The following is a 26,661-nucleotide window of genomic DNA, read 5'->3' on the forward strand; positions in this document are numbered from 1 at the left end:
AGCCCAAAATCTAGAGAGACAGGTGAATACAAATCAGGGCAGAGATTAGATTACCTGAAGCAGAATCTGCTGGAGCCAATTAGTGGTAGGGAAACTTAAATGCTGGTTTTGATGAATTGCTTGAGGCTTGGTGTGAAACAGTTTGAATCTGAAAACTCCTGGAGGGATCAATCTTGGGGGCATGGTGGGAGGGGGAACTACACTTTTATGGGTTTTGCCTCTAGGAACCCCACCTGGTTTTGCAGAGAAACATCGCCTCTTGTTTTTCACAGGAGGAGGGAAAAAACAACCATTCTGAAATACACCTAGTATTCTCCATAACAAAGGCCTGCCCTGCATGGGAAACTACCTTATCAGAACCACTCCTGACCCCATCAAGGAGCCATTTGTCAATGCTAGTCCCCTCTAACCTTCCTATTTCACCTGAAGGAAGAAAAATAAAGGCTAAGAAGTACTTCTAAAGATCACAGCCCAGGGATCACACCTTGCCACCACATCAGCATAATAGCAGTGAATTACGACTGAGAGAGCTAAGAGACACAGACCACGTAAGAAGGAGTTCTTAGTGTTAACAGCCTGAACAGAAGTGACTCCATCTTTTTAAACCTTTGAATTTAAAAACTTGTTCTCTCCTGTAACCAAAACCACATACCCTGAAGGCTAATTGCCAGAACACAATGACTCTTGTTCTCACAGTGTACACAAATAATTCGAGAAAAATTATTAACCCAGATGGCCACTTTTTACTACCTTACTAACCTGATCTTATTTGAGAATAACAGGAACTGAACCCATGGAGAATGAAGTACAACACTGGTCAGCTCCCACCCGGGAAGTTCTTTGATGATTATCTGAAACACTCAAGCATGTCTGTGTGTCCCTGTTTGGTCACCATGAATCAACTTTCCACCACAGACCCCTATGAAACTCTTTGGCAAACCTGGGAAAGGTAGAGATGGTCTTTGAGACCTAAGTCCACCATTTTCCCAAGCTGCTGCCTTCCTGATTAAAGGCTACCTTTCCTTACACCAACACTTGTCTCTCAATTATTGGCTATTGAGCAGCAAGCAAACAGATTTTGGGGACTTTTGGGGTCTCAGTAACAATAGGGAAACCCAAAGATAGCAAAGGAGGCAAAAACAAGTTTGGCGACTGCAGTGCGACATTGCGCAATCTGGGCAGCCTAGCCCCCTCAGCTACTTTCAAGAGAGAGGTTGTGGCAGCTCGGAAGCACTGGTTGCTTGTGGCTAGCTGACCTTACGACTGTGATCTTAGGGATTTCCCAGTGGCCACTGAAGGGTTTTTTTGTCCTCCAAGGACACTCGTCCTCCCAGGCGAAGCACATGGTGCCTTTTTCACTTTCAGTTGGTGAAGGAAATGGAGCCATTTGGATGTGCTGATGAGCCTTTTTGACCTGTAAGTTGCAGCAGCATGCGTGCCAAGAGTACCCTGTCCTGCCATCTGAACCCTTTTTGGGTTGTTTGGACCCAGTCTGGTACCCTGCAGTACCGAACTGGCTAGGAAGGATGGGACTCAAGGACTGTAATCTGGTTCCCTAGAACAGGGAGTTTGTTTGCTAGGCACCTGGCTACTCATTCTAACTTTGTCTTGACCTATTGAGAGAAGAAAACTCAGGGTTTTTCTACCTGTCCTTTAACTGTTACATGGCTGGTGTGCTGGACTAACACTGATACAATTTGTCCTCCTGTTGGCAGGTACACCTTGGGAGAGTTTTGCTGTTTTAGTTAAGTACCAGCGGACTGCCAGTCAGACCCCTGTTCTTTTCCATTCAGGAGTAAAGGGATCTACAGGTTCTCAGTCACTGACAGAGTCATTAAAGCTTCTTTCTTTCTTTGAGGCAAACCAATAGAATGACCCTTGTGTGGACGTGGGTCCTGGTCACAATATCAGACCTAGATTTCAACTCCTCAGGGCACTCACTTGGCTCTTCAATCTTGAATTGCACTGGTTACAACAGTGTAGGCCAACCCTGACTGCTTCAAAATTTCTTTTAGGGGCTCTGTTTATCAAAGGAAGTGTTATTCTAGGGTGCAGGGACACAACACAGCTTAGGTAGGATTCACCAATAATTGGCACTTGGGAAAAATCCAAGCCCAGGAAACATTACACCAGTGTTGGTACACTCAGCGTCTGGCTATTGCTGATCCCTTTGGGAAGGGACCCAGTTGGGAAAATAGAATAATTTAATAAGGCCCCCTTGCCTTGGGTCCAGTTGGGGGTGGTGCGGCACATTCTTTGTAAATAAGTAGTCTGTTGGTGGAGTTAGTGCACCTGTATGGTGCTGCCAACTTGGCTGGTGTGGACTGCCTCAGGCATCCACCTGTGTAGCCATACTTTCCAACCTATGGCTTCCAAGGACCTGTTTGCCAGTTACCTATCTCATAGACCTGCCTGTGAGGGTCTGGTGACCCAGCCTGGTGTGTGAAGCGTTTGTGACCCATTCTGGAGAACAGGCTTGAGGGGTTTGTGAGCTCCAGACGCAGCCCTAGCGTGACAATTGGCACTTTGAGCAGGATTACGGGCAGGTAAAAGAGCTCGACAGACCCCACACCCCCTTACTCTGTGGGTAATATTTCAGACCACCAAGATAGATATTTATATCTGGGTAAAATCTTGTAAAGTGTGTGTGTCCACACTAACCATTGCAACTCTCTAGTGGAAAGTTAGAAACAAATTCTTGATCCTCATTCTCAGGTTTGGCACCACCACTGCCTCAAAAGACACAAGCAGGGCACCTTCAATCCCAGATAGAAATAAAGAACTTTAGCTGAATGGTCCAGTTATCATCATAATCCCATGGCAAAAGAAAAAAATGATTCTTTTACTATAATATTCCTTGGTCCATGTATATTTTGGACTTGGAAGAGTGCTGGCCTCTAAATGGTACCCTCAATTACTATACTATCCTCCAATTAGAGTTGTTTTGTCATAGGTCAAGGAAATGAGGTGAAATTCCTTATGTATAAGCTTTTATGTTGTTATATAATAAAGCCTCCTGAAAGAGAGGCTCATGGCTTATGGTCCAGAGAAAGAGAAAAGAAAGAAATATTGAGCCCCTCCCAGATAGCCATTGTCCAGAAGAGAAGGAAGATGAGGAGCGCAAATTGCTAGCAACATTAAACGCTCCAAATCCACAGGTAATCAGAATGCTGCACAAGCTCCAGGGCTTCTGCTCACAGCAGCTTCACCTTAACACCTCCTCCCCCAGACTTTCCAGATAATTTGGAATCTGCTGGGGCTACTGCCCCACCCCAGTAGGACTCAGGCAATGGAATGGTCTCCCACCTAAGATCTGACAGAACACCCCTTTCAGTCCAGGTGTTCCCCTTTACTGGGCACGATAATTTCCATTAAGATAATACCCAGCTAGAGGTGTTAATACAAAATAAATAAATAAATAAATAAATAAGAAGGAGAATTCAAGAGACAGATGATAAAATAGGATAAAAACTCTGATGAAAAAATAAGGAAGTCCAGGGGCTCCCCTGAATTTATCAGAGCCTATATCTTCCTACAGGAGCCCCAAGTGCAGTTGATAGTGGGGAACCAAATGATTGCTCAATATTAAATACCCAAATGACTAAAAGTCCACAATGAATGGTCCCCATGGCCAGAGCCATGGGAAAGATGCCAGAAAATATTTTCTCCAACATCTAGAATGCCAACTAGGGGATATGAAACTGAGGCATAGCTTCCTCTACATGCCTGAATGTCCAATCCCCCTGTTGGGTTGAGATTTTGTATTCAAATTAAATGTCCAAGTAACATTTTCTCCTGAAAAACAGCAACTCCATGTCCAGGTACCCCCAGAACAAGCCCTACAATTGCAGATGCTACTCACCCACCTGGAAGAACAAAAGGAAGAACTCATACCACCAGAGATCTATGAAAGAGTGAGTAAGCTTGTCTGGGCAGATGGGATACCTGGCCATGCCAAAAATGTGAAACCAGTAGCCATTGAATTGAAGGAGGGGACACATTTTCCACATAAGAGACAAAACTCCCTAAAAGGGAGGCCTTAAAAGACATCCAAACCAGTTTTACTAACCTCCAACAACAAGGACATAAAACACCCAGCAGAAATCTTGGCATTGTTAAAAGCAGTTCTGCTGCCAGTTATAATTGCCATAATGCACTGCCCGGGCCATCAGAGAGATGATTTCCAAACAACTAAGGGAAACCAAACAGCCAACAGAACAGCAAAACAGGCAGCTAAAGAGATGCAGTTACTAGGGGCTCTGACACCTCATGTGGACTTACCTGACTTTAAGCCCCATTACACAGATCGAGATGAGGAACGCACTTAGGAATGGGGCTTTACAAGTACAAACTCAAACTCTTTATGGAAAATTAATACCCATGGAATGATATTACTCTCTGAAGCCCTAGTATACCCAGTTATGAAACATTTACATAAAGAGACTCATTATGGCCATGATGCATTGTCGGATTTAGTCAAGTCTTATTTAAAAGGACCCCATCTTCAGAGGACTATACAAGGAATTACTTGAGGATGCCACCTATATGCTAGAAATAATCCTAAGACTGAAAAGCCCCCACCTAGGAAGGGAGTACAATGCAAAGGGATATGCCCCTTTGAGGATTGGCAAATAGACTTCACTCAAATGCCCAAAACTACAGGGAATTTTAAATTTCTGTTGGTGTTTGTGGACACTTTCTCTAGATGGGCAGAAGCCTATCCCACCTGAACTGAAAAGGCCACAGATGTAGCCAGGTTTTTGTTAAAAGAAATATTTCACTGATTTGGCTTACACAGCATAATACAAAGCGGTAATGGACCTGCATTTATTTCAAAAATAATACAGGAGGTGAGTGAAGCTCTACAAATTAAATAGAGGCTACATTCATCATGGAGACCTCAGTCCACAGGAAAAACCAAAAAGATAAATCATACTTTAAAAGGACTGTAGCCAAAATTTGCCAGGAAACTCATCTGAAATGGGATAAAGCCTTGCTTTGTATGAGGGTGACACCCAGAGTGGACTCAAATTGAGACCTTTTTAAATTGTATATAGGGGACCCTTCCAAACCTCCACATTTGCGACTCCCTCTCTTGACACAGAATAAGCATCTGAGAACTTATGTACCACAGTTATGTCAAACTCTAACTATTCTACATCACTCTGCCTTTCCCAGCAGATGAACCTCTGCACCCCTTCAACCCAGAAGAAAGAATGCTGCTAAAGACATGGTGAGATCAGGGCCCAGACCAGCTGACTGAGAAGGATAGGTCTTTATGACGTCTTGCTAACCACCCATAACTCCTTAAAGCTTGCCAATGTTAAGCCTTGGATTCATCACACGTGAGTAAAAAAGGCACCATTAGAAGAAGAAACTAAGCCTGATCCATGGATTTGTGAGCTGTTAGAGGACCTCAAACTTCTATTTTATTTTTTTTTTATGTGACCGGTAAGTGGATCGCAACCCTTGGCTTGGTGTCCCCTGCACTACGCTCAGCCAGTGAGTGCACCGGCCATCCCTATATTGGATCCGAACCCTCAGCGGGAGCGCCACACTCTCCCGAGTGAGCCACAGGGCCGGCCCCAAACTTCTATTTTAAAAAGGAAAGTAATTAACACTATGGGTTTCAATAACACCTGTTTTCTATTGCTACTCTAATGTGTACCTTTGCTGTACCAAACAAATGATTCCAACTTGTTTTTACAATGGGCTCAACACTATGCTGACAGGCAGCAGGTAGATTTTTGCTTGATATATGGGCTACTTCCTCTTTCCAGCACTTTGGACCTACCTTGGTTTTTATCTAACTCCCATCACTGGGCACTTAAGCCATACTGTCCCTTTACTCTGGGAACAAAGAAGCCATACTAAAGACCACTGGCCCAATAATTCCCCCAAATTAGGCTGGATTAGCCCAACTCTCTGTAAACACTATAATTCTAAAAGCCACAGACTGGTTTGCAGCCAAGTTGGAGAACAGACCAGGTATCATGTGGCTAGCCCCTAATGGAACTAATTGGTTGTGCAGATCTAATATGTGGCCGTGGTTGCCATCCAGATGATTGAGAAGATGCACTCTAGGTTTTTCTTGGATACAAGGGCACCACACTAAAACTATCCCTAAGCCTGCAAATTATCCCCACCTCAGGCACCGCTGGACTCGGTTGGTGTTTCACTGGTATGACCACTTACACTCTCTTTTAGTGCCCAAAATGGGATAGAAAATGTTATCTGACATATTGAGGCCCTAACTAAATATACCACCTGTGCAGTTAATGACACTATACATGAGATAAGTTTAACTCACAAGTGGGCCTGATGAGAAAAGCTGTTTTACAAAATAGAATGGCTTTGGATGTGCTAACTGCAGCTTAATGTGGAACTTGTGCTAAAATTAAAGCTGAATGCTGTGTAAATTTTCCAGATAACTCAGGTAACATTTTACGATGTTTCTATGTCTGATCCTACTTTATCTCTAACTGATTGGCTCTCACCTGGTTTGGAGGAAAAAGACTGTCTTGATAAAAATGGTACAAATAATTTTAATAATTATAGTGTTTTTAGGAATTTTACTGTGCTGTACCATATACTGTTATTACAATCTTTACACGGGAATGAAGGAATGGTCAACTCAAAGTATGTTCACTCCCTGATCTAAAATTGTGATACGGAGTTCTGTTTCACAAAAGGGGACCAAAAAAGATTTTTTAAAAAGTCAAATGTTTCATTCCAAACCCACTTATCATTCCCATTCACCAAGAAGCACTCAGAACGAACCTGACGCCCCTTATTCCATAGAAATGGAATGAACATATGACAGTGCTAAGTTTGTAACAGCCTGAACAGAAGTGATTCCATTTTGTTAAACCTTTGAATTTAAAAATTTATTCTCTCCTGTAACCAAAACCACATACCCTGAAGGCTAATTGCCAGAACACAATGACTCTTGTTCTCACAGTGTACACAAATAATTCGAGAAAAATTATTAACCCAGATGGTCACTCTTTACTACCTTACTAACCTGATCTTATTTGAGAATAACAGGAACTGAACCCATGGAGAATGAAGTACGGCGCTGGTCAGCTCCCACCCGGGAAGTTCTTTGATGATTATCTGAAACACTCATGCATGTCTGTGTGTCCCTGTTTGGTCACCATGAATCAACTTTCCACCACAGACCCCTATAAACTGTTTGGCAAACCTGGGAGAGGCGGAGATGGTCATTGAGACATAAATCCAACCATTTTCCCAAGCTGCTGACTTCCTGATTAAAGGCTACTTTTCCTTACACCAACACTTGTCTCTCAATTACTGGCTATTAAGCAGCAAGCAAACAGACCTCTGGACCCTTAGTGTCCCGGTAACAATAGGGAAACCCAAAGATAGCAAAGGAGACAAAAACAAGGACACTAGAGGTAACAAGCATTTGGCACCTACAGCTGCAGCAAACATTAAACACAGCTCAGCTCCTAGCCAGATTAACAAAACCTCAAACTAAAAGCCTAATTACCACAGTTCCTGTTACCTAATACATCATGCTTGACTTTCAACCAAAAATTGCAAGGCATGCTGAAAAGGCAAAAGAAAACAACAAAAAAAAGCCCAACAACAAAAAAGAAACACACACACACAGAGTCTGAGGAGATAAGGCAAGCATAGCAATGATACTTAAATACGACTCTGATTTTGGAATTATCAGATAGGGAATTTAAAATAACTATAATTAATGTTAAGGGCTCTAATGGAAAAAGTGGACAACATGTAAGAACAAATGGGTAATGCAAGCAGAGAGCAGAAATATCCAAGAAAGAATCAACAAGAAATGATAGAAATAAAAAAACATACACTGTAACAGAAATGAAGACTATCTTTGATGGGCTCATCAGTAGACTGGACATGGCTGAGGAAAGAATCAGAGGAAAACATCAGTGAGCTTGAAGATAATGTTAATAGAAACTTCCCAAACTAAAATGCAAAAATTAAAAATTATTAAAAATATAAACACAATATCCAAGAACTGTGGGACAATTACAGGGAACTTTTAGAACCATGTAATTATTCTGTATGACACTGTAATGGTGGATACAATACATTATGCATTTGTCAAAACCCACAGAACTGTGCAATATAGAGTGAACCTTAATGTAAAATATAGACTTTAGTTAATACTAATGTATAAATTGTAATAAATGTACCACATTAATGCAAGATGTTAATAGCGGAAATTGTGAGGAGGAGTGTTAAGGGAGTATAAGGAAACTGTACTAGCTGCTCAATTGTTCCTTAAATCTAAAATGATTCTAAAAAATAAAATCTATTAATTAAATTATTTTTTAGTATCTAGTTTAAAAGAGAGGTTAAGATGAGGTGAAATTGTCCAGAGAATGTGTCATGAAAGAAGTGAGACTTCAGCCAGGTCCTGAAGGGTATATAGGATTTCCAGAGTTGGAAAGACAGAAGGCATTTCAGCTGGGATTGAGGCATGAAAAAGTCTCAGAGGGCTCAAATTGCGAAGGAGCAGGAAATAACGCAGAATAAATCAATGCAAAAATAACAAGCAGCAATTTAATGGAAGCTAGGGGCCAAGGTAGGGCTAGAAGCACTGAAGCATCATTCCAATACTAGATAAATATAGGCATGGAAGCAGGCTTGACCTTGGCTGGGTCCTTATACGTATTCATTCATTCAATAAATATTTAGTGAACATTTACTATGTTTCAGACACCGTGGTAGGCCCTGGGGACAAGCAGTGAATAAAAAAAAAAAAGTCACTGTTCTCACTGAGCTTACCTTTTAGTGAGGGGAGACAGATACAACCTGCCTCGTATTTTTAAGAAACAGCAAAGAAACTATCGTGGCTGGAATGGAGTGAAGGGCGGAAGTAGAAGGTGAAATAGAGGGGAATAACAAGAGCCAGAGTGTCTAGGGCACTGAAGCAGGCATAGATAATGACTCTGGCTTTTACTCAGAGCTTTAGGGAGCCATTGGAGGTTTTTGAGTGATAGAGTAACTTCATTGACACCTGAACAGGGCCATTTGCAAAGCTAGTGCTTACAGACCCCTCGAGTCTGTTGCACAGATTGGGTTACAAACCACCACATGCAGGTCTGTGAGCTAGGTAATAGAAAAAAAAAAAGGTTCTGGGAGCCATGGGTATACAGAAATGAAGAGGTTTTATTCAGACCTAGGAGCAACTATCCTAGCGGTTTCCCTGAGAGTTCTGAGAAGCACTGTGGATCAGAGCTGTTAGTCTTTTATACTTAAGTCCACCACCCTGGACACCTAGGTGCCCATACACAATTTACATTAAGTAGTAACAAGGAACACCTGAGGATATTTACAGCAAATGCTCGGCAAGATTCTGCACATCTGAGGGGCCGTGACATTTTCCTATTTTTCCCAACAGCCATTCTATCTCTGTGTTGAGAATTGACAGAGAGGACAAGAGTAACTGCAGGGAGACTGGCGAAGATGTTGCCATAATCTAGGTAAGAGAGGATGGAGGCTTGGACTATGGTTTTCGCAGTGCAAGTGGTGAGAAATAGATTCTGGAGTCTGAAAGGATTTGCTGATGGATTAGATGTGTGAGAGAAAGGGAGGATCAAATGACTCAGTTTTAGACCTGAGCGACTAAGTCGAGAGAAGAATATGGGCAGAGCAGGCTCATGAGCAGGGCTGAGTTCAGCATCTGAATTCAGCTCAGCTATCTTGAAAGAGGGAATTTCAAAACTAGAGGTCAGAGTGAGGCTGAGACGCATAGCTTCTGAGCAAGACTAAGTCACCATATGTGCAGGTAATGAAGTTAAGAATTTATTCATTCATTGAACACATCTTGAAATCAACAACTTTTAATGTGCCAGGGGTACCACAGAGATAAATAAGACATCTTCCCTGTCTGGAAGGAACTAATGGTCCAATGAGGCAAACAGAAATATAAATAAATAATTTTTGTACATTAAGAATCATAGTAGAGGTATTCAATATTTATTGAGTCCCTGCTATATGCCAAGCACTGTGATGAGGAAGCAGAAGATATGCACAAAGTTCTATAAGAGCACTAAAGAAATTCTTACAAAGGTTTGTAAAGACATTCACAAGGCTTTTCACCACAGTAGGACATTAGGAAGTTGGCAGTAACCTAGATGCCCCATCACTAGGAATATGTATCAGTAAAATCTATGGAATCCTCCGAGGCAGTTAGAAGCCAGAAACTAGGTGTACACACAGCAACGTGGATATAGCTCAAAGACAGTGTTGCGTGAAAGCAGCGGGAAACAGATTTACTGTCCAATACCAACTCTAAATGCAAAGGGCATACACAACATACTACCTATCTTAAATTATCAAAGATTTATATCAAACGTATTGTGGTTTGTGTCTAAAGAAGAATGAGGGCGGGGATTGAGAAAGAGGAAGAAAAATAATAAACAGTAAACAATATAAAATAATATAAACAAGAGAGGGGATTTGTAGAGACTGATGATGACGATGTGCTGAGAATTGAGGAGCAAAGTTAACTCCCTGCACCTGAGGTAAAACAACTAGCTGATAGAGATCAAGCTGATAACTTTAAGGGGAAGGATATTTATGAGGTCCCAAAAGCACGTGCAGAGACATGAAGGCATGAAAGTGCATCATAGGTTCAGGCAACAGCGCCAGATTGAATGTGGCTTGTAGTAAAGACGGTTGTGAAGAGACAACCTGTTCGAAAGCCCTCGGTAAATTGAACAACATCTTACACATGGAAGGAACAATCATTCTAATCAATATGTCCCCTTTTACTACATCGAAGTTAAAGATATGCTGTGCTCCCATGTAGCCTACAGTAAGATTCTCTTTCAGCCCTGTTGGGGTCTCCGCATCTTGTGACTATTCCAAAGACCCTAGTCTAATGGGTCATTCCTGTTTTCTATGGCCTCAGGAATGTGGCCCTTGATCCCCTCCTTTAAAGCTGAAATTCCATTAGCAACAATGTTGCTGCTATGACTGGGAGTGGAGGTGGGGAATTGCAGGCCCACCAAGGTCTCTCATTCTGGGCTACTTGGCTGGGGTGGTGTACCCCAGCTCTGCCAACTCAGTGCTGCAGTTAACTCTGACCTGTCACATTCCAGCTGGAATCATTTCCCCTTCTCAGGCTACCCCTCCCACCCCAGATTGGGTCCTGTCCCACTATGATAGGTGTACCTATTCTTCGTAGCCCTTATCACAGTTCGCAGTTGCAACTCACATTTACTTTCACAGTAATTTGATTTATGTCCATCTGCTCTAGGTTCCAAGTTCAGTGCTGGCAGTCTCGCTTTTTTTTTTTTTTTTTTGGGCGGCTGGCCAGTACGGGGATCCGAACCCTTGACCTTGACCTTGGTATTGTAACACGGCGCTCCAACCAACTGAACTAACCTACCAGCTGTCTTTTCTTTTTTTACTCATCAGTGCACTTTGCACAATGCCTAACATGTGGTAGGCGCTCGATAAACTTCTCAGTTGTATACAAGCTTTCCAGACAAATGGAACATGGGTCAAGATGGATACAAGCAGGGTGCAGAGGCAGGAATAAGAGTTAGGGTTTGTTCTACTGTAGAGGGTAAAGAGGGGGAACTGCAAGGAAAAGGTGCACCGGCCTCTGTAGACAGGTCGCGGGACTGCTACACACATGCCCACCCCACCCTCTGGTACAAGGTGGGCATACAGTAGGGGAGGAAATGAACTTTAAAGAAAATGACAAGTGCGTAACACATACTTCTTTAAATGTATGCCAAGTAGAAGTACGAAACTAAAATGAAGAAAGGGGAGTATGTGGGTTCGTGCTGAGTCTGAGGAAGGCCTAACCTTTCCAGAAGTCCTGACACATTGCATAGCCCCCAAGGGCACAGGATGTATCCACAGGATAGCCGAAAATCTCTAAGGATCACACAAGCCTGGGTCATCGTGGTTGCCACTGTTCCAAGTCTTATCCAATCTAATTCTTCACCTTTATTCTTGTCCCCATTCCACCTCCAATTCAATCAGGCTCAGCGCTACTTTGACAAAAAACCAAATCAAATATTCCCCTCCAATCCTAGCCGGGCCGAGCTCGAATAACTGGACACAGTTTGTTGCTAAGGGAGGCTCTTTCCCACGCTTCCGCTTGCCTCTCTACAGAAATGGTTGCTCCGGCCCTCGTCAGACGACGCGAGGCGGCGCGACCGGTCGCTGCCCTTCCCGCCTTCCAGGTCTCTAACGAGCTAGAGCACGCCCAGCCCGGGGGCCTAACGTTAGACCGGCTCCCCAGCTGGTTCCCAGCATTGCGCATGCGTGCGCTCCTCGGCCCGCTAGGAGGAAGAGGGCGGGGCCGAGGGGCCGAACCCGCGGGGGGGAGGGGCGGTGTCGGTCACGTGACGCGATTTCACTGTTTACACGCGGAGCAGGCCGAGTGTTCGGCCTCAGTCAGGCGCTCGGCTCCGTTTCGGTTTCACTTCCGGTGAGGGGCCGCCTCGGAGCGGGCGGCGGGCCCATAGCGAGCGCGGGCGACGGCGGTGACGGCGGCGCCGCTGCCGGGGGGCGTGCGGCAGCGCGGCGGCGGCGGCGGCGGTGGCGGCGACGGCGGCTGGGCATTGAGCGCCCGCAGCCCACCTCTCGGGGGCGGGCTCCCGGCCGCAAGCAGGGCCGACGAGAAGATGGAGGAGCTAGTGGTGGAAGTCCGGGGCTCCAATGGCGCTTTCTACAAGGTACTTCGCTCTAGGGCAGGCTCCATCTTCGCCCTCCCTTCCCTCCCTTTTCTTCTCGGCGTCGGCGGGAGGCAGGCCTGGGGCCCTCTTCCCAAGAGCCGCGCCCGGGGACCCGGGCACGCTCGGCGGGATGTTGTTTGGGAGGGAAGGACTGGACTTGGGGCCTGTAGGAAGACCCTGGAACCCCACTCCGTCTCCGACGAGAGGCCCCGGCGCCTATTGGAATGAGAAACAAGCGAGAAGAGGGTACCCTTTCGGGGCCAAGCCCCTCCAGGGAGAGTTGGGGATGGGCGAGGGCCCGGTGACAGGTAAGAGATCCCGGCGGGAAGGGCCGGAATCGGCGCTAAGTGACGGCGACGGCTTATTCCTCCTTTGCTAAATATCCTCTCCCAGTGGGATCCGGCCTGACGTGTGGGTAGTTGTGGAGGAGCGGGGGGCGCTTTAGGCGGGCCGCCTCCTGCCTCGCCGAGAGGGTTTCAGGTCTCCTTTGGCTCTCTTTCCCAGTCCAGCATCGGGACTGAGGAGAGCTCCACTGTTCTGGGCAAGGGGTGTGGAGAAAGAGTAGTAAGAAGCAATAGTCAGCACCAAATCACAATGGCAACTGATTTTGAGTGGCCTCTTTTTGTGGACACAGAGGAGATTTTAGACCCAAAAGTTTCAGGAAGACCCTGACATAACCAAGCAGTGCATTCAAGAAGTTGATCATCGTGAATATTCGCGGGCCCCTCCCTTTTAATAAATGGGGGTAAATTCAGGAATATAGATGCTTGGGCGTCTAAAAACATAAGCAACTCTGCTGCTTAAAAATTTGTGTGTGTGTAAGTCTCCAAAGACCTGAATATGTGTCACGAAACTTCAGAAAATTAGCAGAGTATATTACTACTAGGGGTTTTAAAAACTGAGTGGAAGGATTTGTTTTGTGCTCTGTAGGACTTGATCATATTCTCTTTGAATTCGTAGTGTTGCAGTGGATTGTATTGTTGAGGTTTTAAACAGGCATTCATGGATTTAATGTGTCTTTAAGTTACACCATTGCAGATCAAGTAATTACATTTTTAAAAGGAAGACTAAAAAATTCTTTGTAGCTGTAGCGGTAGTGCATTTGTTGGCATTTGTTAGATCTAGAAATCTGCAAATTCTGGTTTCCTGTTGAATGTCTATAACTTCTGTAAGTAATATCCCACCTTATTACAGTTTTTTGGCAATAGAATGTGCACGTGGAGGTGTGGGAAATAGCCATTACCATTGTCCAACACAATTCTTAAATTTATTATAGGATAACTTGAATGTTTCAAATGGGACACGTTTGGCTATAGGAAAATAAACAATTTATTTATTTGACATATTATGTGTTTACCAATTTTATAGAGACATTTGGAGATAAATATATTTCATAAATGAGTAAAGTGTGTAAACCGTTCCATACCTTTAGCAAAAAGGTGAAACCTTTTGATGTAAAAGGAGGGGAAAAAAAATAACCCAGCATTTATGTTCTTAACAGTCTCATCAATATAGAATTATTTCAGTTGACTGTGCGGTCAAAATTAGTTGCACTTATTTCAGTGATTCATAATTCCTACTCGTTAGTTTGTGTAGAATCATTCTGGGTCCTAGATTAGTTGTTTTGGTCACTAGATTTGTGGCCCTAGCTATGATATATATGTGAGTAGGGGCTAATGTATTCAAATTGATCTGTGAAAGCTGCTTAGATTGGACACCACTCTTATTGTCTTTTAGTGAAGTTTGCTAGCCCTAGAGGGCAAGTGGCACATCCTTGGCTTGAAGGATTTATTGTTCTCTTCCAGCAACCTATGATTTGCTCCAGTGACTTTGCTTACAAACTGACTGTAATACAAGAAATGCCCTCTACCTTTGCTGTTAATCCCCCCTCCCTTTTTAAACAAAGTTGCTTAATTTTAAGGTGTATAAAAAAGAATGGGTTGTCCCTTAGTTCCCTGAGAGGAACTGTAATATTTAAACAAATGTATGTGGAGAAATTCCCATTATGTTTATTTTAGGTTGTTTTTTAAGAAAACCTCAAATAGTCTGTATTGATGGAAAATAGTTTCTATAATGAAAGAGGTTTAAAATTTTATGTGACTTACAATATTGCTGTGAGTTATAAAAGTAAAGCAAAAGTAAACTAAGTTGCTTGTCTGGTGGGATGGACAGGAAATGTGGGAAATAAAGACCAGTGAAAAAAGAACTACTATGGAGAAGTGTTACATTTATGAGAGAAAAAAACGGGGGGGGGGGGACTTCATCAAATTTATAGAAAAGCCTTAAAAATTAAACAAATCAAATGACTTCAGTATAATTGAATTCAGACTTTGATTTGCCTAACAGAGCCACTGTATTCCAAAGAACAGTTCTCCATCTTCTGAGCACAATGTCCAAGTTTGCAATATAAAATGGATAGAGTATTTGCTGGGGACTGTTTAATTCTTTCTCTAAAAAATAACTTAAACTCAGTGTTCACAATGAACAGAATCATGAATCCTATACTCTATGTTTGTAATAGCTGTCTTCTGTTTTTTTACCCCCTCTGGTGCTTATACTTAAACACTTAAAAGTTAGATTTAGTAATCACCAGATTCCTGACTTTTATGCGTATGAATTTCTTTGCCTTAGAAAAAGTTGTCACATGTACCATTTACAGAGCCCTACGGGTACATTTAAGACATGAAGACACTTTGACTTAGACCTTATAAAATCTTTAGAAAGCATTTCCTAAATGAATAATGTTGAAACGAAGTCTTTATTCTAGGGGAATGTGCCCCAAATAATGTAATTTTCTCTGGACTAGGAGGTTTGATGTGTTGAGAATGGTAATGAATTTAACTCCATTTTAGATGTGAAATGCATGTCATTCCAATATGAATGCATTAATATATCCTAAGATTCCTAGACTTTGTTTACTAGTATGAAAATTACTAAAAATGCATAAATCATATGTTGGAGACATACAAAACCTTTTTTGTTTTCTGAAAATGTAGTGGCTGTTATCTGATTCATTATTTTAATATGGTGTAATTATGCTAGATTATAATTTTATCGTGAGATTATACTTTAATATATCTTACATGTTTTTAAATTTGGTATCTGAGGACAGACTTTCATTTAGTGAATATTATGGTAGCTAGCAGCCAAACATCATGAAATATTCAATCCAGGAAATTTTTTTAATGAAGACATTAGTGGCCTAACATTCATTTTAGTTGCATAGCCTGCTAGAGATCACAGTTTTACTACAAATAAACTTCCATAAGGTTTATAAATTTATAAGTTTATAAGTAAACTTAGATTCATGTTTTCTCTGAACTCTCTTGAGCTAGTGTTGAATAGAGATGTTACTCTGTACTTCAAGGAAGTGAGTTATTCAGATCAATCACATTTTATTTTTCTTCCTGAGTCTAAATACCCTTTAGTGTCTTTGTGGATGCATCATTTTCTCCTTTTGAACTCTGCATTTTCCAACTCCATACTCAAGTATTCTGATAACCTCCAAATTATTAATTAAATGCAAAATTCAGTGTTATAGTATTTGGGTTTCTGATTTCTGCCCACTGTGGGAATGTGCTTCCTGAAATGATTGGGATCATGATTATAATAGCACAGAGAAGTTAGGTTAGTGACTTGCTATTAAGGGTCAAATCTGGGATTTGAAATCAGGCATCTAACTTCCTAAAATAATGAAATTTAGCTTGAAGAAATTAATTGGATTTGACTTCTTGCCCATTTTTCAATTTTATTGTGATCTCTGATTGTATTTGTTACTGTAACACTGCCTTAGCATCCTATAACTACTCTTTCAAATTTATATTACCATTTTTCTACTGTTGATACAAAGATGTCATAAAGTATTCCTCTTATATATCAGCTTCCTTTTTTATTAACTCTTGCATCTTGACATATTACACTGTAATTCTTCATATGAATTTCTTTGTAGGAATGGGAGCTCATAAAAACTGAAGTATTCAAAAGTTAGAGTACATACAAGCAAGGAGAAATTAATGACTCATTTAGTACTTTTTTTTGTACTTGTGTTGTCTTTTGGTCAGGGTGAACGAGAAAGAAGTGTATTTTTCTCAGAATTTGTGGTAAATGCCCATATGAAGTCAAATATTCCTGGACATGTGGTGTAGTTGGAAGGACTGTTGATGAGTTTTATTGTATTTTTCCCTTTCTATTTGTTCATTCCCTTACATACAACGGGGGACAAAGTGATAACTCCCTTTATATATGAAGCCTTGGATTTGAATTGTATTTTATGTACCTAACCTCTTCCTACCTCCTTCAAGTTTTCTTTAGGAGGGATATTTTACAATGTTGTAAGTTTGCTCCAAGGAGATTCGTCATATGTAGAACATTACTTGTTCTGTCTTCAGTAAGTGATAGAAGCCAATTGATGATGTAGTAGTCGTGTTCCGTGGTAGTGAGGGGCTTACATTAAAACTTCTATGTACAGTAACCTCTCTTGTGACCAATGGCTCCTATTTGTAAGATAGTTTGCCAAACCAACGGGTGTGAGGTGTAGTAGGGGAGTAAGTTTACCCCAATAGGAATGGTCTGTCTTCACTTCATCAATCTTGGTAAAGTAATGTTTGAATTGGATTGCTCTAGTCATTACATACTTTGGTAAGTATGATTTTGTGATTTCTTCTTTGGCCCAGTTGCCACTAAATTGGGGGTCCCGTATTTTTTATTTCCTGATTATTCCCCCTGACAGAGAACCTGTATCTGTTTTTTTGTTTGTTTGTTTGTTTTGGGGGGGGGGATTTGTTTTGTTTTGTGGTGGCTGGTGGGTGCAGGGATCCGAAACCTTGACCTTGGTGTTACAAGGCCATACTCTAACCAACTGTGCTAACTGGTCCACCCTTGTTTTTAACTGTACTTTATCACCTTTCTCAAACCCTAATGATTTTTGTCACTTTTTTTTCTTCCCAGCATCTAAACAACCTTTTAGTATTTTAATATATTTGTGGAAACATCCTTTTCTTTTTCCATATCTCAATTTTTAAAGCTTTTATTAAGTCTGCTTTTGTTGGGGTGTAACTTTCCCAAATGCAAGATAATTTATTGTCTTACATCTTTTATGAAATATGCACCTCTCTACTTTATCTCTTATTTATTTAGTGCCACTTATGTGTGTAATTTCATTAGTCATAACAGCCTTAGGAGGCTGGTCCAGTTTCTTATTTGCAGATGAGAAATCTAAGGTCCAGAGAACATTTCTTGGAGAGTCACATAGCTAGTATGTGGTAGAGCCAAGATTTTGAACCTAGGTCTGATTGACAACAAAACTCTGAACCCACTGAGTTTACTAACTCCAATAAGGGCCTTAGCTCTCATCAAATACAGTGTAGCTCCCTTTGTGCATTTATTCAGACTCATTCAATATGACTTCATTGGAAACCTCTTAGGAATCTCCTTAAATGATCTCCACAAACATCAACTTTGCTTGATAGGTAGGGATTACAGCAAAATATAGTTTTCCAAGTTGGTGGTAAGTGAGTTGGTAGAGCTCTAGGGGTGGCCAGAGAATGAGGGTATGAATGCGCGTATGTGGGGGGGGGTGGTAAGGGAAGGGGAAAGACAAGGGAAGGGTTATTGGAGAAAGAATGCTGAGAAGCAAGATGATCAAACCGTTGTTGGAGTGATGGTTTAGTAAAAGGCCTTAGAACTCACAGGAAGCACTTGTACTTGGAGTGAGTGCAGGCCAGAGGCAACCTATGAGTTTCTTTTATTTCATTTATTAAAGCAGCAATCAGCAGGCATTACATGCTTTCTGTTTTTACTTAATATGCAAACAATGACTAAAAAATGATTTTGAAACAATCATGCAAATATCCTTATATAGATAAGCTTCATTAACATGAAGGCAGTGGCCACCATTTCTTTCTTTCTTTTTTTTTTTTTTTTGTCTTTTTGCAACCGGTAAGGGGATCGCAACCCTTGGCTTGGTGTCGCCCGACCAGCCATTCCTATATAGGATCCGAACCCGTGATGGGAGCGCCGCTGCGCTCCCAAGCACCGCACTCTCCTGAGTGCGCCACAAGGCCGGCCCCAGTGGCCACCATTTCTGACTCTACATCTGAAATTGCATTGAGTGCCTGCTGGAATTGGTTTTGTTTTTTTTTTTGAATAGTCACAACACTCAACACTTAACAGATTTTCTTCCTTTGAGGTAGAGATAATGTTTAATTTTTAGGAAATAGGAAAATGTGGTAAATAAATATGATTAAACTAAGAAATAACTTTTAGGCAAATAGAAAAATATAGCAATGTAATACATTTTTACAGTGACTTTTAGAGCTCCTTTATGATGGGTCTGAAAACAGTCCCAAAAATTTGTGAATGTTTTAAATCAGTGCTGTCCATTATAGTAGCCACTAAGCCATATGTGGCTATTGAGCACTTGAAATGTGGTGAGTGAATGGGAGAATGATTTTAATTTCATTTAATTTTAATTAATTAACAGATAAATAGCCACATGTGACCAGAGACTATCATGGCAGACAGCACAAGGGCAGTACTATTAGAAAGACACTGTAACAAGGTTCTATTAGCTGACTAAAGGACTTAATGTTTTCAGCATATAATATATAGTAAGGAACTAATGTTAATTATTGCCAAGAAATGCAAACATCATAAAACTTTAGACAAGGATAAAGCAAGAAGCAATGGCCCTTCTTGGTAAATGAGGGATCACTCACCCCCTAATAGGAGTCTTGATTTTAGTTGGTAATCTAATACTACCCCCAAAAAGCATTTGTTAATTTGATATTAGCCATTATATAAAGACAAGGGAGAAATGGGGACCAGGAGGGATTTTCCTTCACATTCTCCATAATTTTTACAACTTAGTTTGTAAAACTAAGAGCCTAAGAAGGACCAATTACTGGAACTTTAACCCCAAATCAGGCCTCTTTGTTGCTAATGTAATGAGGCAAACAATCCCTTAGAGTACTGGAAGCATGCATCCTTATGAAATCTAGTATATTCTGAAACATCATGGTCAGTATTAAACTAGAATTCTCAAAATATGTTGTAGAAAATGTATTTTATAATATAGCTGAATAAAAGTAAGCGAGATCAAAATGATAGGAAGAAAATGGGAATTTTTTCCCTCTTTAAGCCAGCAACTATAATGATATTATAACTTAAAAGTAATAATTTAGCCACCTCAGATATTGCAGAATACATGAATGCTGTTATTGGCCACCTCGATCTTACAGGGAAACTTTCTTTTAGCATTTTATTCATTTAAGCATTGTTGCAGAAGTTTGGTTCTCTTTAAGTTGCCTCCATATCAATGTTTTCCAGGGCCCTACTGCAGCTTCCATAGTTTTTCTTAGGAGCAGCTAATTAATGCTTAACGCATATGCTTAACTCAACTATAACTTGATATTTCGAGAAGTTTCATTTTCTAAAAGAATCCTTTTACATCAGATCAGGAGTTTGAAGACATATTTGTTTACCAAGACATTTGTGTTGAATCATTTGTCTATTTAAAACATTTATTGGGTATCCACTATGCCAGAAATTGTGCCAGTTACTGAGGATACAGGAGTTAAAGAATGGTCCTAATCCAAACTACTTATCTTCCCAGTGTGTAATATGGATATTCATTGTCCAAAGTCATGAGGATTTACCACTATGTTTTCTTCTTAGAGTCTTACAGTTTTAGCTCTTACATTTAGATTTCTGATGCATTTTAGTTGATTTTTGTATGTAGTATGAGTTAAAGGTTGAAATTTATTCGTTTGTATGTGGATATCCAGTTTTCCCAGCACCATTTGTTGAAAACACTGTTCTTTCCCCATTTAATCATCTTGGTCTCTTTGATAGATGATTTATTTCTGTCATAACCTAAGCTATTTCTCATTGTGTAAGCTTTGTGCCTGCTGTCCCTTAGGCCTGGTGGAATGCCTCTTTATCCTCTACTCCCTTTTGTTTGGCTAATTCTTTCTCCTTTAAGCTTCAGTAGGAACCTCACCTTCTTCAGTATGTCTTCTTTTATCAACCTACCACTACCACCCACATACATACTTCTTCCCCAAGGCTGAGATAGGAACCTCTTAGGCAATGATCCATTTAGTAACTATTCATTGATTTCATAGGAGGCACTCTGAAATACAAGTGTGCTTCAAAAATTTGGGGGGAAATACAATTAAAAGATAATATGAATCTCCCCATGAACTTTTTGAAGTACCCTCATATAGTTATGAATAAAATAAGACCTACCACCACCATCAGGAAGCTAACCGTTAGGGAGAAAATAGGCTAAATAGTGGTGTAAGTTTACAGTAGGGATAAGCATAGGATGCTATGACAATGCGGAGGGTAGGAGTCTATTTAACCTATACCTGGGTTTTTCCATAGAATGTGACATTTGAACTGAAACCTAAAAGACCAGTAGGAGATAGCTAGGTAAAAAGGAGGGAAGGACAATAGGAAAAAAGGAATAGCATTTATGGACAGAAGCCCAGAAACTACAAAGTGTGGCACAAGTAGTTTAGCATGGCTGGGTCACAAACTTTAGGGATGCAAAAGATGAAGGTTGGAGAGGTTGGGGGAGAGGTGCACCAGATCACTAAGAGCTTTTTACAGACAGAGAAGGAGTTTGTCCGTGGTCCTGCAGGCCGAGAGAAACCACCGAAGGAAAGAAACATTTACAGAACAATTTTGAGTAAGAAGTTTAAATCTCTCCAAGCCATTTTAAAATGAGTTAAGACATAAAGCCCTTTGGGTTTCTTTATGCTTTATTCTATTCTTCTAAATGTCAAAACAAACAAAAACAAACCCAAACCCTCCTTTTTTGCACCTACAAAAACTATCTTATAGAATTACGGGAAGCATGCTAATTAAAGAATTCTTGATAGTTGGTTAGCTATTACTTTTGTTCTGTCTTTCTGCAGATTACTAGCAATTGTGTCATCAGATTTAAGATGTAAATCTCTGGACTCTATATTATTTTTTTCTCCAAGTGCCTGTGAGATTGAGAATTTTCTTAAACTCTAGTAATTGAACTTTTTAGTGTTATTTGCCACATATGGTTGTTAAAGAAAATTTAGTATACTTGTGTATACATATATTTGAGACTGTATTTGATCATTTATTATTCTAAAATTTTATTAAAGTGGAAAAGATAGGGTACAGCAGATTTGCACTGGCTGACATATGGCTCTGGAACAAGTTTCTTAGTTTACAATAATTCTAGCCTAAAGCGTACCTTGTTTGCACTCACCACCGCATTGTGATTAATGAATGGACGGTCCTCAAAAAAGTGACTTTCATTGGAAGCTCCATTTTATTCTTAAATACAAAATGTTCGGTATCTCTGTAAATTTAGAAACAAAATTATTTTTAAGCTTAAAGATTTATTTAACTGGTGTTTTTCTTACAGGCATTTGTAAAGGATGTTCATGAAGATTCAATAACAGTTGCATTTGAAAACAAGTAAGTGTCTTAATATATAGTCTTAATTTTCAGGTTCTTTAATATTTTATGCTAATTTTTTTTATTCTTTATTTTATAAAATTCAAGTCAACTTTGAGTGTTTTTCAGGAACTGACCTTCATGTTACTGACCAAGAAGTTCCTGAACAACTCAGTATTAAACCAATGGACTGTGCCTGTTAATCACGTCAGAAGTCCTTATTGTATAATCTTGATGCTTACATCTCAGTACTCTTGAATGTAAAGAAAGGAACCAGATTTTTCTGTGTTAGTAACTGAGAGTTTGGCTAGAAATAGTTGTAATTTTTAAAAGAAAAAAATGAGGGGATTCATGGGTATTGGTAAAATGTGATTATATCACAGATTTAGCATTAAATCTAAAACTGATGGTTTTAGTTGTCAAATATATTTTATCACAAATAATCGTGTTTACCTACTAACTTATTTTTTATGTTTCATATGTTTACAGTCAGTAATAGCAGTAGCTGATCTTTCCTGCTTTCTTTTGCTAGATGAGAAAATAAAAATACTTATAGGCCTGGAAAGTTAGCTGTATGAAAGCATCAGTAGTATAGATGTTAACGATTTTATTGGGGGAGACATCTCTGGACTAAATATTTTGAATACTAATAAAGACTATTTTCATAGTAGCCATTCAAGATTCTAAAGTATATATAAACTCCTTAGCCAAAGTGTAGATTTGACCATGATCTTAGGATTTTGCTGAACTCTGATGAACAGTTGACAGTTCTAATGTTTTGGCTTATATGCACGAAGAGAATTAACAGTATATCAGAAGCAGGCCACAAATCTACAGAGACAGAAAGTAGATTAGTGGTTACTTAGTGCTGGGTAGGGGGGAATGGGATGGAGGCCATGGCTAAAGAATACAGGATTTTGTTTTGAGGTAATTAAAATGTTCTAAAATTGACTAGTAATAATTGCACATATCTGTGAACATACTAAAAACCATTGAATTGTACATTGAAATTGGTACATTATATAGTATGTGAGTTATTTCTCAATTAGTCTGGTAAAATGTAGTTTGTTACCCAGACAGATTGAGCAATAAATAAAAAAATGTCTTTCTTCTAAAAAAGAAAAAAAAATTAAAATCAGGCCTGCATGTCAGTGTCTAGAAAATAAATTTTGTAATTAGGCTGTTAGCAGATTCTTTTAGCTAGCAACAGGACAAAGTAGTATCCTTAGATACCCGAGACACATTTAGGGGGCAGACATAAAAGGATTGAGAGTATCCAACCCTATTCCGAGCTCTAGACTAAGAATCTCAGTCTAAAATACAAGTTTGAATAATAGAATGCCTTTCTTTGAATACATAAAGCCAAAAGTTCCAGAATTTGCCTCTTTGCTATTTCAAGTATCCATGGTTATACAACACAATAAAATCATACTTCTAACAGAGGAATCTTTGATAATGTGGAGAGTAATTTTTTCTTGTAATTATGCTCTTATCTACTTACTCCCATCACTAGGTAAAAACTGTTTCTCATAAAGGGAGAGTTGTCTTTATTTGCCACTCTAGAGTTTCTCCTGTAGTCTGAAATCTAAAGTATTAAGGAAACACTCTTTTTCCCTATGCATTTAAGAATGTGTCTAGTTTATACATGGATTTATTAGATCAATTCTCTTTGGTTTACAGTCAGATTTCTACCATAAACTTGAAATTATTTCATCTGTGGACCTCCTAATTATTTATTTCCTTTACCATATCTGTATAAAAGTTTCTCTTCAAACTATCATACTGGGAATTTCAAATAGATCAACTCTTTTTCCTTGAATTCATGGTGTATGTTTGAGGTACAAGACTGGGGTAAGGCACATCACCAGGATTTAATAGGTCCCAGGGACCAAAGTAGTCTCTTTGCCCTTCCTTGTGTGTGTGTGTGTGTGTGTGTGTGTGTGTTTTCTGATTAAAACAAACAAACAAACAAACAGCGTTTTATAGAACTTCAGGTTTATATTTACTCTTTTTTTCCTTTCAATCATGAAATAACTCCTGTTACTATAATACTAGATTGCTTGAGGTGCTATTTTAAAAATAATTTGGAACTAAGAAAATAATTATATTATGCTTTACAAATGAAATTTAGCAGCAAATTTGTAATGTGATAAAAGTCACTAATTTTCAATAAGTATACAAAGGCTTTTCTGAAGTAATTTTTTAAAAAAAATTTATAGCTTTCAAGTGTGTATAATAATTCAGAGGAAGAATTCAGTCTAATTTATGCCCTAATCAGATTTCCACAAAATCTGACTTATTTGCCCTCTTGTATAAGAGCTCTTCTTTAAAAAACAAACAGAAAACAATTAGCACTTTCCTCAACAGGATTTTATTAAGAAAGCCCTTCTGCAAAACATTGACATTATACATAGCACAGTCTCAGTATTTCCCAATGAAACACCCCAAAACAAACCCAGAAGTGACTGCTCTAGCAATTGAATTCTTCAGTGTTTTTTCAAAGTTAGTCATTTAATATTTTATATCTTTGTGGATATAAAAGAATAATTTGGTGTCTTTCAAAGTTGTTCCATATCAATTTAAATTAAAAACATAGGCAACTCAATTAAACTCCTATAGGCTGTCTCCATCGGGTTTCTGTGGTTTAGGAGACCCCACCAGCCCAGTGCATGCTGATATGTCATCAGCCGCTACCCATGGCAGGAATTGACCACCTCGTGGGATCTAAAATTTAACAGGGGAAAAGTGAGTTGTGAATTGCTAATGTGCTGACTGCCCCCATATTGCTTGGGAATTAGAGGGCAGTTTCTGTGGTTGTTGGAATGTGGTTAAAATTCCTTTGCAAGTAGAAGTATGTTGATAATATTACTAACAATTACTGATCCTAACATCTTTAATTTAAACATCAAAGGAAATTTCTGTTGTGGCTTACATTTAAAACTATTAGAAAATGAAATTATTGGAAGAGAGACTTCTTGAAAATCATAATGTTGATCTCTTGTATTTAGAGAAATATTCCAAATGGAACTACAAGGCTGCTGTGCTGCATGCAGACTTTGTTGAAATATCTCTGTTTTGCCATTATGACCCACTCAGCAAAAACTGACCATTTTAAAGCATTTGCTTCTTTAAACTAGAAAAAGAGGGTCACACTTAACCAAAAGTTGATGTGGTCATTGTTTCAGTTAAACATGAAAAGTGTGTTAAATAATTGTATGTTTGCTTATTTGCAGCTGGCAGCCAGAGAGGCAGATTCCATTCCATGATGTGAGATTCCCACCTCCTGTAGGTTATAATAAAGATATAAATGAAAGTGATGAAGTAGAGGTGAGTTTCCCCTACCATAAGGTTATTATGTACTGAAGGAGTGGGGGTATTTAATTTGCCTGTTTTTTTTTTGTTTGTTTGTTTGTTTGTTTTTGTTTTTTTTTTTTGCATCTTGTCCTTAACACTGTTTAAAATACCTTGAGAATTATAGCTCAGATGGATATTTGCTTTTGACTAACACTTCTTAATGATTTGAAATCATACGTGATGCTTAAATTTGGCTATTTGAAAGTCACTGCCCCAAGTTCCTTTCCCCACTAGTACTTCTTTTCTCCCTTTCCTCAATCTCTGAATCTTTGTTTGAATAATATGTTGTTCGTTTACAACTGTGTTCTCATTTTAAGCAAAATGGATTAGGAAAATTAATTTTACAAAGGAAAGAAATTATGCTTTATTGTAGAGCAGTATCTTAGAATTTCTTTTAAGTTACAGTGAATCTTCGTGGTGTATTTTTTATATATAAACTAAAACTTTTATATGTAAAACCTTTTTCACAGGACATACTATGGACCACCTGCTCCTCTGCCATTGAGCTCTTTGAGCAAAGGGTGCTATGGAGATCTAACACATTGTGATTTCTCTGTCTTTGGAAATTGGCTTTGTACTTAAGGCACTTGTAGTCTGCTTTATGTGATAGTTTCTATAGTGTCCTCTATCTGCATCTACCCTTTCACACACTCTATTTTGAGCTGCTTCTCTTCTTTCTCCACAATACATGTTAATAGTTGCAACTTCATGAATATTTGTAGTATGAAGGAAACTGCTAAGTAGATATTTGTACAGGTAAGGCAACGTGGTACTAGGTTCTTGAATTCTAATTTTCTGTGCTAGATAAAGGTGCAGTTAAACTGGACAGAGTCCCCTGCCTTTGATGAGGTCACACTGTAGTAAGGATAGTTAATATCATGACAGACGTAAGTCATATGAAGGAAAAAAAGCAAGAGGGTAGATGATGATGTAGGGGCAGGAGTGCTGTTTTAAGAGTGGTCAGGGAAGGTCTCTGAATGTCCAGGCCTGTGTTCTTTTCTCTACAGTTTTAAAGTAGAAATAGGATAAAGTATTATTTACCAAAAATGTACTCAGTACCTACCAGTTATAAGAAACTGGGCTTGGTTTTGCACGGCTCCTAATAAGGAGCAGAAACCCTGTCTGTACTTCAAGACCCTTAGCTGTTCATTTCCCTAGG

General features: G+C 39.7%; 1 protein-coding gene across 16 annotated transcripts in view; it reads left to right on the forward strand.

Annotated features, from left to right (window-relative positions):
* Positions 1–12,649: 12,649 nt before the first annotated feature.
* The window catches only part of FMR1 (fragile X messenger ribonucleoprotein 1), a 34,733-nt gene continuing 20,721 nt past the window's right edge, over positions 12,650–26,661 (forward strand). For 14 of the 16 annotated variants that reach the window (XM_063083021.1, XM_063083024.1, XM_063083020.1 and 11 more), the window contains exons 1-3: positions 12,650–12,707; positions 22,117–22,169; positions 25,382–25,475. In XM_063083021.1, coding sequence (XP_062939091.1) covers positions 12,657–12,707; positions 22,117–22,169; positions 25,382–25,475 — 198 coding nt within the window. In that variant the 5' untranslated portion in view covers positions 12,650–12,656. Of the gene's footprint in view, positions 12,708–22,116; positions 22,170–24,767; positions 24,894–25,381; positions 25,476–26,661 lie in introns of those variants that run through there. The other 2 variants (XM_063083035.1, XM_063083034.1) reach the window with 2 other exon arrangements.

Source organism: Cynocephalus volans, chromosome X (assembly GCF_027409185.1).
Source record: "Cynocephalus volans isolate mCynVol1 chromosome X, mCynVol1.pri, whole genome shotgun sequence".
Classification (NCBI taxonomy): Eukaryota; Metazoa; Chordata; class Mammalia; order Dermoptera; family Cynocephalidae; genus Cynocephalus; species Cynocephalus volans.